The following is a 17,191-nucleotide window of genomic DNA, read 5'->3' as shown; positions in this document are numbered from 1 at the left end:
ATTTATAAAGGAGGTGGTATGAGATTAATGGAAACCTGTGTCATTGATCAAAATAACTAGCACTGGTTGTAGGTTTGGAGTTGCAAGTCTGTTTTTAAAGCTTTGTAAATTAAAGCACTAAAGAAAACAAAAATTAAAAAAAATAATACAAGTGCATGAATGATAGCACAGCAGTTGAGCATTTGCCTTGCACACTGCCTGGTATATACCGGATTTGATCCCCATCATCTCATATGGTCCCCCGAGCCAGGAGTGATGTCTAAGGGCAGAGCCAGGAGTAACCTCTGAGTGTTGCCGGGTGTGGCCCAAAAAACACCAACCAAACAAAAAATATTACTAAGCTATTTACTCTTGTGGAAGAAGTTTAAAAACAAAATTTAAATTGGATTAAATTTCAAAAAATTTAAAACTTTAAAAAAAACTGCAATAATTATTCAGTGAGATAGAGGTACAAATCACATTAATTAAAATGAAAATTTTTGGATTATTAATGTAGAAATATAAACACAGACTAATGCAAATGAATTTTTCAATTTAATTTATTTTAAATTTAAAGATATTATCAATAGGAATTAATCCCTCACTAAACACTTTTTGGTATTTTCATCAACCTCATGCCTTCTAAAACAATTTTCCAGATAACCATTTACTTATCATTTTAATAACTCAGTAAAGTCTAAGGTTCTGAATATCAATGTTTACTGAGTCCAACATTCCTAGTAAGATTAGACATATTCCCGAAGACTTTTAAATTGATGTTGCTTTCCTTTTACTCTAGATGGATTGCTGCCAATGGGTAAATAAGTATTTTAATATTTTACTATTGTGAACAAAATATTGTGCATTATGCAATATTCAGTATTTTAATTACTTCATTTTCTTCTCTTGTTAATTTTTAATTTAAAGTCATGCAAAAGAATACAATTCACTGAATTATATTTAGATCTTTAAATGACACAGTTCATTTATCAAGTTCATTTCAAGAAGGTCCATATTCCATAGAAGACAAGTAGCTTAAATACAAGTTGATTAGAATCATTCAAAAAGTGATAAAATCCACATTATAGTCAATTGTCAAAAAAGCAATGTAATGTCACTAATTTGACTAAAAGGCCACACTCGTACTGCTACTTTCACATTGTCCACACTTGGCATAGAAATTTTCATTACTTTTTATTATTTGAGTTACTTGGTAAGAAAATAATGCAGAAAGCACTCTTAGGCTTCACAGTAGAACATTAGAAGCTTATCCAGCAAAGCAATTTGTTTCCAGATGATCAAATATGAATGGTCCATTCATTCCAAAATATCTACTACATATTATATATCATTTTTCATCACTCATTGATGCATCACCAATTGCAGTCATGCTATATTTTTAATTTCCATTATTTTTCCCAATTCATAGGACAAACTATTTTGTCCGGAATTATCAGTACTTGAGGTTTTATGAAAATGTATCTTTTTAAAACCTTATATAGCGATTTCTGTGATAGAAATCTTAATCGCAAAAGCAAAGTGCTTGAACAGTCAATTAAATAAAAAAAACAACAGCAGTTCAATCATCCTCATTTTAAGATTGGTCTAAAAATACTCTGACTATATTAAAAAGTATTGATTGTCTTTCCCCATCTGACTTTTTACTTGGGGCTCAACACTGTCTCAAGTTCCTCTTCTGGAACTGGAACTGAATTCTCTGAAGCTCGTTCTCCAGCATGAGTATATTTTCCTTGTAGCTGAGGTGTTTCTTGTACATCTCTTTTGAATGCTAAGATCTTTTCTCCTTTTGGGACTTCTCTCCTCCTCATGAGCTGTGGGTGTTACATCATCAGCATTTATGTTTCTTGGTCTACCACGTTTCCTAGGTGTGTCAGACATGGAAAATTCTGCCTGTTGTGTTGTCAGGGATGTCAGATATAGGAAAATCTCATGCAACGGTTCTACTAATTTTTTGAAATTTTATCATTTTACTGTGGCTAGTAAACAATTGCTGTTCACTGGACTTTAAGTCATGTATACATTCTGCATTTTCAGCAGCTTCTAACTTAGCACATCTCAATTTCCTGGTACTCCTTCTAGGACTTGTTTTACTATCATTTGCTTCATTCATGCCTTCACTATTGTCCTGATATTCTGCAGTTTTTTTAATTCCATTAGAACTTCTATTTTCACCTTCTTTACTAGATGAAGTTTGAATTGTTGATTCCAAAGGCATAGAGGATTTTGACTCTTTTGATGCCCTTCCTGACATAATTGGTAACTCTAATTGCATAGCATTTGAACTTTTGATGTGTTTGTACATATTGGTCTTCTCCTCCCTCTCCTAACAAATAGACTTTTGAGGTTTTTGCTGATTTTGAGACAGTCCTTTATCAAAAGAGGCACATTTAAAACCCCCCAAATATCTTTGGTATTCTCAGTATCATAAAGTCTTGGCAATTTAGGACTTCCTTCAGACTGAACCATATTACTATTACCATCTTGCCCTTCTTTTGTTACATCAGCAATTAGTTTAGTAGAAGAGCTCACAGTTTTCAAGGGTGTAAACATACCTTCGAAGTCTTTGGCTGATACTGCATCATGATATTCCCTGGAAGTCTGGTCAAATATGCTGTTTCCTTTGCTCACATCTGATTTCTCCAAGCAATGTGAGGATGTATCCTGGAGCTTTACATGCAATTCTTGAAGGTCATTTTCTTGATGGTCTAAGGAAAAAGATACCTTCTTTCGTGTCTTCAGTGAGTCAGGTTTTTTTAGAATTGATTGAGGTGGTGTAGAAACACATATATATGTTTTGTTGTCATAGGCAACTTCAGTTGAACATTTTGCAGTTATACCCTTTTCCCTCAATGAAACTGTAGTTTCTTTAAGTTGTAAAGGAACAATGGAAGGTCCAGAAGACAAAGAGGGTGATGCTAAATTTGATGGAAGACAAGACTTTAAAATGGATTGAGGACTAGATTTGGCAAATCCAGAGTCAGTAACTGTTGTGGCCAAAATTTTAGCTTTCTTAACCACAAGAGGAGTTTCAAGGCAATGTAATTCCTTAGCCTTGGTAATTTGGTAATAATAAGAATTGGATCCCAAATATGCATCTTTGAATAAGAAAGTTTATGCTTCTTATAAGAGTATTTTGCTGGGGCCGGGCGGTGGTGCTAAAGGTAAGATGCCTGCCTTGCCTGCGCTAGCCTTGGATGGACCTGACCGCGGTTCCATCCCCTGGTGTCCCATATGGTCCCCCAAGCCAGGAGCAACTTCTGAGCACATAGCCAGGAGTAACCCCTGAGCGTTACCGGGTGTGGCCCAAAAACCAAAAAAAAAAAAAAGACTATTTTGCAATAAATATTATATGTATGATGCTTAAGAATCTTCACTCACAGAACATGATGTCTAAAAGCTCTAAATCCTATTACATTTGATGATAGTTTTTTATTTGATTTGGTGTTATGTTTTATCCATTTGTCAATATAACTAAATCTTAAAATGGTTTATAGACATGATTACCAAAAGTAAAAAAGTGTTTGTTTGTATAAACTAATTCTTTTTTAATTTCTATACATTGCTTATTGATGGGTGTGTTAGAGGACCTTAGTATCAGTATGAGCAATTGAAAGGCAAAGAGAAAAGAGACCAGAGAAACCTCTTCTTAAAAAGTTTGAAGAGGAAATGGAGAAATATAAACTCCATTCTGTAAATACTTTTTTAACTTACATACTATATAACTAATTTATAAACCTCTATACACTAAAGAAAAAGCTCATGAAACAAAGATAGTTCAGTTTGTAAAACACTTGCACTGTTCATTGCCCTGTAGATTGGATCTCGGACACCACATATTGTCCTGTGAACTCCATGAGGAGTAATACTAAAAACAATCTGTCCAAAAACAAAATAAAACTAAAAATTCAAAGATAATTGATAAAATAATATAAAATCCCATGTTATCTAATCAATTTTTTCTTTTATTTCCTGAAGTAATGGAATAAAGAATGGAATATAAAATGTATAAATATTAAAATATACTTTATATGTGAAGTGAGAACTAGATACATACTGCCATACTTCACAGTACATTTAATTTTCACATTTAAAACATATTTCTTTGGGGTCATCAAGATAGTACAATGTGTAAGGCACTTCTTTTACATCAGGCTGATCTGGGTTCTCTCCCTGGGCTCCTGCACAAAGGCCTAAGCACCAGAGAATAAAGTCCTAAGCATCATAGGGTTTGGACTCAAAACTAACACAAAGATAAACACAAACATTGCTTATTATTGATTTCTTTTATTTTTATGGAGTATTCCATTTATAAGATAAAACAATATTACCCAAATCTCTGAAAATATAAAATCACAGATATTTATTATAAACATTTTTAAAATTCATATGTATGTGTGTTTATGGCAAAGATAAATTTTGACTCAGTGAACTAATTCTAAAATCAGTATAATAATAAAACAACATTGAGAATGTTTTTTCACACACCCATATATACACACTTTTGTTGGAGGATGGTGTATATGGACATGCACAGAAGCAAATTGTTTGGTTTGTTAAAAATACAACATTTTTTATGAAAAGTTAACACAATAGCAGCATGGATCCAAAGCAATGGTACAGCAGGCTGAGCATTGCCTTGTATGCCTCAGAGAGGAATTGGATCCTAGGTACTCTGAGCACAGCCAAGAGTGATTCTTGTGTACAGAACCAGGAATACAATCTGAGCACCCATGGTTATGGCACCAAAAACAAAAGAAAAGAAAAAAACAAACTACCACCACAATAGCAAAACAAAAATAAAAAGAGCAGTAAATGGATAGTTCCAATAATCAGAAATCTCAGATCACATAAAACATACAATGAAGGGCCCGGAGAGATAGCACAGCTGTGTTTGCCTTGCAAGCAGCTGATCCAGGACCAAAGGTGGTTGGTTCGAATCCCGGTGTCCCATATGGTCCCCCTGTGCCTGCCAGGAGCTATTTCTGAGCAGACAGCCAGGAGTAACCCCTGAGCACCATCGGGTGTGGCCCAAAAACCAAAAAAAAAAAAAAAACCCATACAATGATAAACAAATGATGGGGATCTCATGTTCACCCTCACAATCCTTCTGCCTTCCTAAAAAAATTATCTTTGTTTCCTGTACTTTGACTTTAAAATGAACACAGAGCTTGTTGATGTGGTAGTCTTGCAAATTCTGTCATGGAATGCACAGCTCTCAGCTTTAAAACTACCAATGAGAGCATCTAATAATTATTTAAGTATGAATATAATAATTATTTGAATATCTTTGTTTTGAATAATAGTCAGAATGAATACTGTTCCTTTCCCAAAATTATATGTATTCACTTATATAATATTTATATTACAGTCAAATAGAATGACTGAAACCCAACTACAAATATATTTGAATCGTGGTGCTTAAATAAAGATATTATGTTTAAAAAGAATGATCTATCTCTTTATATAAGCATCTATCTATAAATATATATATTCTCTCTATCTCTATATATCTTCAATCTAGCTATCTAGCTATCATCTATATATCTCTCTATGTATCTACGTAAGTGCTTTATTTAGGCACCATGGCTGCAGAATTGTGTTTAGTTGGGTTTTATTCATAGATGTACACCAACCTTCCATAGTGCAAAGTTCAAGCCACCAATATCCCCAGTTTCCCTTTCACCTCCCAATGCCTGTACATCTCTGGGAGAGTTATTTGATGTTTTCTCTTTCTTTTCCCCTTCCATTTTGACACTGCTATTTACACTATTGATAATGAAGGGGTGCTGTGCAGGTCATTTTATACCCTTTCAACACTCAGTCCTTCTCTAGAGTAATAAGTTCAAGCCATTGTTGTCATAGAAGATCCTTCTCTTCTTTAAACTTCACTCACCACTCCTTTTGGCTAGCATCCTACCATGGACTGGTCTTCATGGTTATCGTGATTGCCTATGGATGTCACTACCATTTATATTTTTTTTATATCCACTCTGCCTCATTTCTTTCAACATAATAATATCCATAGATCCATGATAAATTTTTTCGTGACTTCATTTAGCCTAATAGCAAATAGTGTTCCATTGTGTAAATATACCCAGATTCTTTAGACACTCATGTAGTGTCAGACATCTGAGTGGCTTTCAGATTCTGACTAATATAAATAATGCTGCAGTGAACATAGGAGTGCTAGGGTTATTTTTTATTTTTTTAATGATTTTGTTTTTTTTTTCGAGTATATTCCTAGGAGTGAATCATATGGGAGTTCCCTTTCTATTCTTATGAGGAATATGAATATTGTTTTCAGAAACGTTGGACTAGTCAGCATTCCAACCCACAGTGACTGAGAGCCAGCCCCTTTCTTCCCAGATCCATGCCAGGCAGCAACACTTTTACTTTTATTGTTTGCTGAGGGTACCAGTATCTGTGTTAGAGAATATAACTCATTGTTTTGATTTGCATCTCCCTAATGATTAGTGATGTAAAGCATTTTTCATGTGACTTTTGTCATCTATATTTTTTTTTGAGAAAATGACTGTCCATTTTTTCCTACCTAGTTTTTGGATAGGGTTAGATTTGTGTGTGTGTGTGTGTGTGTGTGTGTGTGTGTTTGTGTGTGTATGATTGTTATTTTCTGTAAGTAGTAACTTTTTGTCCTAGATATTAACCCTTTAACAGATATGTATTGGGTGAACACTTTTTCCCATTCCATGGTAGTCTTTGTAACCTAGTCACTGTTTTCTTTGAAGTGCAGAAGTTTCTAAATTTAATATAGTACCATATGTTTACTTTTGCTTCCACATACTTGGACAGTGGCATTTCACTTTGAAAATGCTTTTAGTCTGATGTCATTAAATTTATTGTCTACATTTTCTTCTGTGTATTCTATGCTTTCAGGTCTAATATTAAGATCTTTAATTGATTTTGATTTCACCTTTGTGCATGATATTAAAGAGATGTCTGAGTTCACTCATCTCTAAGTAGTTGACTAGCTACTACCTTTATCACTGATAAAAAATAACATATTTTTAAATATTAGAAGTATAATCAGATCCAAGTCTTTAATATTAAGTAAGTTTAGTAACAGAGAAAATAATATTTAAAGGGATACCAAATATCTCTTATAAAGGGATAATATAATCATATTATCATAATTTATATTATATGATTTATGTTAATTATAACACAATATTATTATATATGATCATATATTATATCATATAAATGATATATTAATTATAATATAATTATATTAATATAATTATAAAGGGATAAAATATAATAAAGGGATAATTTAATTATAACAATTATTAAATATATATTTAAATAATATATACATATTCAACTAAAATAAAATACAGTAAGAATATTTGGGGCGAATAACTTTATGTTTACTAATAATGTGAAAAATACCATTTTTATTATTAAGTACAGTTGCATATATATACTTTATTCTCTTGATAAATCTACAACAAGATGTGAACTACTTTATAGGTGCCGTAGCTTGAACAAAATTTCTAACTTAATGTTGAGCAAAACGTATTTGTATGTTTTAGTATTAGATATAAAATTTTGTAACTATGATATGATTTAAAATTTACAAAGAACCGAATAATTAAAGATATCAATCTCCTTAACATCAGTTGGTCTTATAAAGCAACTATAAAATTGGCACATTTCCTTTTTCTTCTCTTACTGACTAGAAATTAGTTTACCAGATAGCTACATTGTTCATTTATTCTCACTTTTCCTTTCAGTAAGTCTCTTGTTGAATGCTACACATAACATAGTGACGTGATTTTGTATATAGTATTTCTATAAATTAGTGAATTATTGAAACCATTCCTGATGTCTGTTCATATTAGCTTGAGTCATTTTTAACATAATTATTACTACTCAAAATGAATTATTTTGGGTTTCTACTAGTATATTAAATTAACCTTTCTAAGTAAGGAACAATTTTACCTTCATGTTCCGTTTTTATTGGTATATGTTTTGTATGTTTTATTCTATTTTTTTCATGACATCTAACAATTTTTGAAACTTTAAAACCTTTTAAAATAATAAATTAGTGCTTGTTTTTTTTTATTGAAAATAGGTTTTCATACAAAAATAAACAAAATAAAGCTCTGTCAAAAACAACTGACATTTACCTTTTTCTTTTATTTTGTTTTCTGGTGTCCCATAACCAGAAGTGCTCAGGGGCATACTTTTGCGCTTCTTACACTCATAGATCACTCACGGTGGGATTAGGGGCACTATATGGAGTATTTACTATTAAACGTAGGTGCATAGCAAAAACTTTTGGCCACTGTATAATCACTCTGATAGTTATATTTTTACATTTTGGGGAGGCCACACCTGGTGATACTCAGGGGTTCCTCCTAGCTATGCACTCAGAAATCTCTCCTGACTTGGGCGACCATACAGGATATTGGGAATTGAGCACAGGTCCCAATCCCGTGTCAGTCCCGTACAAGGCCCGCCCTATCACTCTGGTCCCTCTGATATTTATTTTTATATTGATATGATTTAGATTAGACGGATATGGTTTAAATTGTGGTTGAAAATATGTGTAGGTCCATTTTGGTAATATGAGTATTATCTGTTGTAGCACTATTAGGTCCTGAGCATCACAAAACCCAGAGTACAACTGGGAGTTGCCACCATGGCATCAAAAACTCCACCCAAATGTAGCTCCTTAAACAATAACAAAAAAAATTGCAATATGAATGAGGTAAACTCTCAAACAAAAATAATAAACACAATATATAGTTTCAAGGAAAGTGTTACAATGCCTATATAAGCAAAAATAAATTTTAAATAATAACTGAATAAAAATGAAATTTAAATATTATTTTTTAATGTCTTGTATTTACTAGAAGACAAATGACAATAAAAAATTTATTACTGGACAAAGAGAACGATACAAGTCTTAGGTCCTAGTCTTACCAAAAGGTAGAACCTGATTAGATACTGTTTTATGGTAAATGGTTCCCAAGCACTGAAGATTTATTTAAGATGCCACCATAAAACCCAGGAGTAACTTCTCAGTATATAAATCTAGATAGTTCCCCCAAACCAAACAAACAAACAAAAAGAAAACAAATCAAATAACAAATTTTAGATTTCACTCTAATAAAACAAACATTTCAAAGTAGTTACAGAATTTTTTAAATCTTGCAAATTGCTTTAAATTAATATATCTTTATCATTAACACAATATGCAAAAATATATCATATTTCTTGCTCAGGTGCAATTTTCTAATGCCATTCCTTATATTGGCATTAGATAATATTTATAATACGATCAACATAAATATATTAGCCTATGGAACCGTATTTACTTAACCACAAAAAATCTTTGTAAATGAAATATGGAAATATGTAGTATTTTTCATTAACAGAAATAGATCTTTGAGAAATAGAACATTAAAATGAAATATTTTAGTAACTAAGTGTACATGAAGCATAAAGATAGTTTTTATTTTATTCTATATTTATTTTTATTGATTTTTAGTTTTTGGACACACCCAGCATTCTCAAACTTACTCCTGGGCTCTGTGCTCAAAAATTGTTCCTGGCTTGCTAGGGGGCCCCTATGGGATGCTGAGAATGGAGTCCAGGTCTGTTCCTCCCTGGTCCAGCAGCTTGCAAAGCCCATATACCCTATCGCTATGCCTAAACACTCCAGCTTTAGAATACAGGTTTTTAGAAAAGAATTGAAAGGATTTAATGTATTCACTTTAATATTTTTGTAGCTTTATCTGCTTTGTTCATTTAAATACACAATATTCAGTGTATTTTGGATATTTACGTGCTCTCAAAATTTCTAGAGGATGGAGTACAACTTTGAATCTTTAGATAGATATAGTTAATAAGTTAGGTATTATACTTTATTAGAATGATGAATTGGATCACATATAAAATATTTTAGTAATTTTATTTCTCTTTAATTCCTAAATTTTTAGTTCAAATGTAACTGAGTACTTTATAAATAGATTAAATATTCTGTTCCTAAAATGATATTTAACTGGGTGAACTCCTTTCATAAACACTAGATATTTACTTTAAAATTGTGTAATTGCAATAATTTTTTTGCTAAAATCGACGTTTTTGCTCATGTGACTTAATTTTGGAAATACGTATCTGTAACTTCACATTATTTTAAATGCCCAATAAAAGGAATAATATCACATATAAATAAGACTATTAATATACATTTATGATTACATGATAACAATAGCCATATTATCTATTTTAAGTGCATTTTATTTTTCTAAAAAGTGTGGAATGTGAAGTTTTCTTCATTTCACACAAAATCATTGTGTATTTCAGATATTTTTTAAAATTAGTATGGTATTGTTCACTGCATTTATTTTAACATCATTGTTTCCTTGTTGTATAAAAAACTATTTATTCCGGGGCCAGAGAGGTGGTGCTAGAGGTAAGGTGTCTCCCTAGCAAGCTCTAGTATAGGACAAACCCTGGCATCCACATGGTCTCCCCAAGCCAGGAGCAATTTCTGAGCACATAGCCTGGAATAAACCCTGAGCGTCAAACAGGTGTGGCCCAAAAATAAAAAAACAACAAACAAACCAAAAACTATTTATTCTAAGGACTCCTAGAGACCATGTATTGACAGTTTGATGTTTTTAAACATAGATTAATTTTAAAACATAATAATTAGATAATTAGAAACATAACTCTGGTAAGCTGTGAGCTAAATTAATAATTGATTATTGACAATGGGACCAGAGAGATAAAATGCAGGGGCCAGAGTGATACCATGGAGATAAGGCATTTGCTTGCATGCAGAAGGACAGTGGTTCGAATTCTGGCATTCATATTGTCCACCGAACATGTCAGGAACGATTTCTGAGGGTAGAGACAGGAGTAACTATGAGTGTTGCTAGGTCTGAACAAAGAACAAAAATAAATAAATAAATAAAATAAAACAAATAAAATAAAATAAAAAAGGTATTTTAAAGGGAGGTGGTATGAGCAAAAGGAGGTGGTATGAGATTAATGGAAACCTGTATCCTATGGTCAAACTACCACTAAACGTGGTTGTAGGTTTGTTTTTAAACAAAGTCTGTTTTTAAAGCTTTGTAATTTAAAGCACTAAACAAAAAACAAAAACTTAAAAAATAATACAAGGACATAATACAACAGCAGTTGAACAATTGCCTTGCACCACTGCTCGGTATATAGCAGATTTTATCCCCATCATCCCATATGGTCCCCGAGCGAGGCGTGATGTCTAAGCACATAGCCAGGAGTAACCTCTGAGCATTTCAGGTGTAGCACAAAAAAACAACCAAACGAAAATGTTAAAATATTACTAAGTTGTTTACTCTTGCGGGAAGAAGCTTAAAAACCGAATTTTAGATTGGTTTAAATTTCAAAAAATTAAAAAATGTAAAAAAACTGCAATAATTATTCAGTGAGATAGCGGTACATATCACCTAATATAAAATGAAAATTTTTGGATTATTAAAGTAAAAATGAACACACAGACAAATGCACTTAAATTTTTCAATTTATTTTCAATTAAACATATTATCAATAGGAATTAATCCCTCACTAAAAGTTCTTTGGTGTTTTCATCAACCTCATGTTTTCTAAAACATTTTTCCAGACACCTATTGACTTATCATTTTAATAATGCAGTAAAGTCTAAGGTTCTGAAGATCAAAGTTTACTGAGTCCAATATTACTATTACAATTAGACATATTCCCGAAGATTTTTAAAATGATGTTGCTTTCCTTTCACTCTAGATGGATTGTGCCAGTGGGTAAATAAGTATTTTAATATTTTACTATTGGGAACATAATATCGTGCATTATGCAATATTCAGTATTTTAATGATTTCATTTTCTTCTCTTGTCAACTTTTTTTATTTAAAGTCATGCAAAGGAATACAATTCACTGAATTATATTTAGATCTTTAAATTACACAGGTTCATTTATCAAGTTCATTTCAAGAAGGTCCATATTCCATAGAAGAAATGCAGCTTAAATACAAGTTTGATTACAATCCTTAAAAAAGTGATAAAATCCAAGTGATAGTCAATTGTCAAAAAAAGCAATGAAATATCACTAATCTGACTAAAAAGGCCACAGTCGTACTGCTACTTTCACATTGTCAACACTTGGTATAGAAATTTTCATTATTTTTTATTACTTGAGTTACTTGGTAAGAAAATAACGTAGAGAGCACTCTTAGGCTTCACAGTAGAACATTAGAAGCTTATCCAGCAAAGCAGTTTGTTTCCAGATGATCAAATATGCATGGTCCATTCATTCCAAAACATCTACTACATGGTATACATCATTTTACAGCACTCATGTATTGATGATTTTTCAGCCAACATTAAGCATCACCAATTGCAGTCATAATGTTTTTTAATTGCCATTATTTTTTCCAATTCAAAGGACAAACTAATATGTACCGAATTATCAGTACTCGAGGTTTTATGAAATGTATCTTTTTAAAACCTCATAAAGTGATTTCTGTGATAGAAATCTTAATCGCAGAAGCAAAGTGCTTAAACAGTCAATGAAATATAAAGCAATGGAAGTTAAATCAGTCTCGTTTTAATATTGGTCTAATAATACTCTGAATATATTAAAGAGTATTGATTGTCTTTCCCCATCTGATTTTTACTTGGGACTTCAACACTGTCTCAAGTTCCTCTTCTGGAACTGAAACTGACTTCTCTGAAGCTCGTTCTCCAGCATGAGTATTTATCGTTGTAGCTGAGGTGTTTCTTGTCCATCTCCTTTGAATGCTAAGATCTTTTCTCCTTTTGGGACTTCTCTCCTCCTCATGAGCTGTGGGTGCTACATCATCAGCATTTATGTTTCTTGGACTACCACGTTTCCTAGGTGTGTCAGACATGGGGACTTCTGCCTGTTGTGCTGTCAGGGATGACAGCAAAATATCTTCGGTATTCCCAGTATCAGAAAGTCGTGGCATTTTAGGAGGACTTTCTTCAGCCTCAACCATATTACTATTACCATCTTGACCTTTTTCTGTTACATCAGCAATTAGTTCAGTAGAAGAGCTCGCAGTATCCTGTAGCCTTACATGCAATTCTTGATTTTCATTTTCTTGATGGTCTAAGGAAAAAGATACCTTCTTTCGTGTCTTCAGTGAGTCAGGTTTTTTAGAATTGAACGTAGTGGTGTAGTAACATATATATTAGTTTTGTTCTCATAGGCAACTCCAGTTGTACATGGTGCAGTTATGCCCTCTTCCCTCACTGAAACTGTAGTTTCCTTCAGTTGTAAAGGAACAAGAGAAGGTCCAGGAGACAAAGAGGGTGATGCTAAAGTTGATGGATGACAAGACTTTAAAATGGATTGAGGACTAGATTTGGCAAATCCAGAAGCATTACCTGTTGTGGCCAAAATTTTAGCTTTCTTAGCCACAAAGAGGAGTTTCAAGGCAATGTAATTCCTTAGCCTTGGTAATTTTGGTCCCAAGATCTTTTGACACATGAATTTACTGGCATTAAAGAAGATGGAAGGTCCAAAGGTGATTTGGTGGGGCTCTGCAGAAAAACCCTCATACATTGAGGACATACAGGATAATCAGCCATAAAGGCTGACATACAGGATAATCAGCCATATTCAGCTGTTTAGATAATTTTTGTGAAGCTTGTGAAATTGGGGCTCCAACAGAAGCATCAGATATTGGGAGAGAAGATACTACAGGAGAAGTTTCTTTTATTCTAGGACTGGTGTAAAGAGAAATGCCAGTGTTAGGTTTACTGTTTGTGCCAACTGTCTCCAAGTCAGACAAAACTTTATTTATGAAAACAGATCTTGACAACACAGTTCTCTTTAAAGTTGGCTTTGGAAATGCTGATAACACTTTGGGTGTAGCAACTTCTTGAACAATGGTTGTTGAGCGACTATATGGCTTAGCTCTTTCACTTGTTACTTTTTGCTCAACTCTAGGAACCCCTTTCCCACATTGGGCTAATATGCTATTTCGAACCCGAGGTCTCACTTCCATAAGAGGATCATGATCATTCATGCTATTCATCTGCAGAGTTTGGTTCAGCTTCAAGGCAGGGATATAATTGGCATGATGTAAGTGGTGAGGTAAAAGGAAGTTATGGTTCTGAACATTGTTACTGGCTTGCACAATTCTTTTCAAACAGTCTCTTCAGTGTCTGTGAGAGGTAGCTTTAGAAAATCCTCCAGAAGGCCCATTTTCTGGCACATGTCGTAAGTGTGCTTTAATAAGTCCTTTCTGTTTAAACTACTAGAATGTTGCCGCAGCAAACTAAAGGCCTCAACCACACACCTATTGTAGATCAAAATGGTGAGGTGAAGACAAATATCTTCATCTGTGACCATCGTTGGCTTCATGGTATGGATATATCTGAGGGCGATTCTGTGCTCACTGTGACTTATGAAAGCTTGAAGAATCATTGTATGTTGCCATTGTATGTTGACTGTGGCTGGGTGTAACTGAAGTTCCAAAGCCCTCTCATAAATTTTATGATCTATATAACAAAAACCTTTAATCAGTTTCAGCTGGCAATAAGAAATGTCAAAAATCTTAACAAATGATTCAATGGCAGAATCCTGTTTGTTTGGAAAATAAGAACTAATGTCTAGCAGCAAATAGATGGTAACTGCATGTTTGCTTGCTTCTGTAATATTATCAAGTAAGTATATGTCAAGCAGTGCATGCAGACTTGGAGGAGGATATTTTCCAGTGCCACCTTCATCGTTTTTCCACAAATTCTCAATCCTATTTCCTAGGCGAGAAACCAGTCCATCAATGATCAGGTAGTCAGGATTCCATTTCCCCCTTGAAAAACTCTCACACTTTTGTTGACAACTGGTGTAGTATTCCTGAATTACAGGGTAGTTATAGAATAAACTTCTTAAATGCACAGCATCATGGATGCCCTCTGGTAGAAGCTCAAAATGACAGAACCAAAGAACCACTTGTATGTACTGACATGTTATTTGAGTAAACATACGTTTATTGTTCAGGCTGATAATGCCTGTCTCAGTCATGCTTTTGGCCTCTGCTAACAAACAATTAAGAACTGTATTAAGGTGGCTTAGAAGCAAATGACAACGATGGATAGACTGTATAGTCTGAGGATCAATGATATGGCATGAGCCATCAAATAACGGTGCACACAGTCTGTCCAACTCTTCTTTTGTGACATTCACTTTATTCCATGTCCATTCAAGAACAAAGCGCAACGTAGTGGCAGAATTTGGGTGTTCTGATGCCCATTGTTTTATGCATCTAGACATAAGTGCGAGGAAATTTGTTTGGTCTACTGCAGACCACAAAGCTTCTAATTGGTCTTGCTGACTTAAATTTGAAGATGGATTATCAAGAAAGTTTGGTGACATGTCAGCCTGAAGACATTGCTTATAATGATCAGGAATGACAATGTTGAGAGATTGCCCCAATGCACTTGAAAACATCAGATTCTTTTTCTGAAAGCCAGTGCAATTGATGTGAACCACTCCTGAGTTCATCAAACAAGTAGCATCAAAATTAAGACATCTTGGATGAAAAAAACTCCTCAGGAGGTGGATGGGAAGGAGGAATTCCTCGACTTAAACTCCTCTCATGCACTAAGATATGCAAGATGTCATGTAGAAAAAAGCTACTTACTACAGAATTTAGGGACCACAGAGCAAAATAAGAGCAATTATGGAGATATTGACCCGATTTTAGTGCACGAGGTAATCGTGCACTATACCAACTGTTGATATCAAATATCCCCAAATATACAGAAGGCTTTCCTGTTCAGATGTACTCACTTGCCAGGTAAAGATGGAAACACTAGTTTCAGGAGACAGAGCTTCATTTCAGGCCTTCTTCCCTATCACACAGAGATGGAAATTTTTCTATAGTCTGACACCCTAAGAATTTGATGTTAGTCTGTCCTGTCAAAGGAATGATGCCTTCTGAAAGGTCCAGTGTGTACCTTTCTGCACAGCCATACAACCTCTCATTTAAGCTTTGTCCTGATGTCAAACATTTTTTATCACGAAAGCGTAACTTAAGTATATGCACACTCAGTATGTCCCCCTTGACTGTCCTGTGTGGACTGAACAGCCCACAAATAGCAGAAATTCTTAGGCACATTCTCGGGTTCTTGAAAAGTAATAGCACATATGGGTGTTCTTCCTCCTTTCAACTGTTTGTAATACTCTTTGGTCAGCATTTTCATACTCCAGAGTGCTATGTAACCATCAGCATAGCCTACTGCGAGTTGGTTTGTGTGATTTATGTCAACCAGAGTTGAAATTTCTGTTGCTGATGGGCCTAGTAGCTCGAAACCCAGATGGCACCCTCTTTGCCTAGCCTTTTCTCTAAGGTGTGTTACTTCCACTGGAATACCAGTCATGAGATGAAGAAGCGATGCATTTAGTCCATTCTGTTTGTATGGCAGGTCATCCAGAGCTAGGTCAATCAGCATGATCTTTCCAAGATCTGTGGCCACTGCAGCCACACCAAAGAGCCCTTGCAAACTGGGGTGTAAAATTCTCAATGCCTGCACTAGGTCCTCCCTGATTACATACAGTTTCAATAGCTGTTACCCTCCCTGAAATTGCTATTGCTTTCACCACGTTGGAAAGACTAAAGTCATAAAGACACAGGATGCTCCCTTCGCTGTCTTCCAGTCCAACGAGCAAACCTTTTCTCTTGTGCCACAAGAATTCCTTGACAGCTAGAATGATCGCAGGTTCCCCGTTCACACTCTGGAATCTATATGCCGATGCCCCTCTGTCCTGTCAAAGTGTTTATAATCTCCAGTTGTGGACCACAAGTCAAGCAAGCGAGTCCTGGAGTCAGTTTTCCTTGAAGCCCATATTCTCCCGTAGCTTCATCTTGGCCCAGGGCCTGAAGCGTCACTTCTGAGAAAGGCCGAAGCCCACTACTTACTTTTGCAGTTAACTCTGTCATAGTTCCACTAAGCAGAGCTGGACGCAGAGCCGCCACGACCGCCTGCCTAATGGTCCTCCGGAGCCCAAACAGCAGCGACACTGTTCGACTGCATCACAGCATCTCCTGGGAGATGCCACAAAGGTTCGCAGGCATGCACACCTCTGCTGCGCGCCAGCCTCTGCCTCTATCCAAAGGCCCTCCACGCGGACTTCCCGGCACCCTTAGCCACGGGAGACTTGGGAGACTCG

General features: G+C 34.6%; 1 protein-coding gene across 1 annotated transcript; it reads right to left on the bottom strand.

Moving 5' to 3' along the window:
- Positions 1 to 1,662: 1,662 nt before the first annotated feature.
- LOC126032149 (protein ELYS-like) lies at positions 1,663 to 16,961 on the bottom strand. The gene is given in 15 exon segments (XM_049789847.1): positions 1,663 to 1,942; positions 1,944 to 2,323; positions 2,500 to 3,051; positions 12,669 to 13,123; positions 13,240 to 13,435; positions 13,437 to 13,487; positions 13,489 to 13,605; positions 13,608 to 14,176; positions 14,179 to 15,565; positions 15,567 to 15,799; positions 15,802 to 15,859; positions 15,861 to 16,082; positions 16,084 to 16,536; positions 16,538 to 16,777; positions 16,779 to 16,961. Coding segments are annotated over 15 exon segments (5,376 nt in total).
- Between the last annotated feature and the right edge of the window lie 230 nt (positions 16,962 to 17,191).

The sequence above is a fragment of the Suncus etruscus genome, chromosome 16 (assembly GCF_024139225.1).
Source record: "Suncus etruscus isolate mSunEtr1 chromosome 16, mSunEtr1.pri.cur, whole genome shotgun sequence".
In the NCBI taxonomy this organism is placed as follows: domain Eukaryota; kingdom Metazoa; phylum Chordata; class Mammalia; order Eulipotyphla; family Soricidae; genus Suncus; species Suncus etruscus.
Note: the sequence above shows the minus strand (reverse complement) of the source record. Positions and strands in the feature narration are given on the sequence as shown.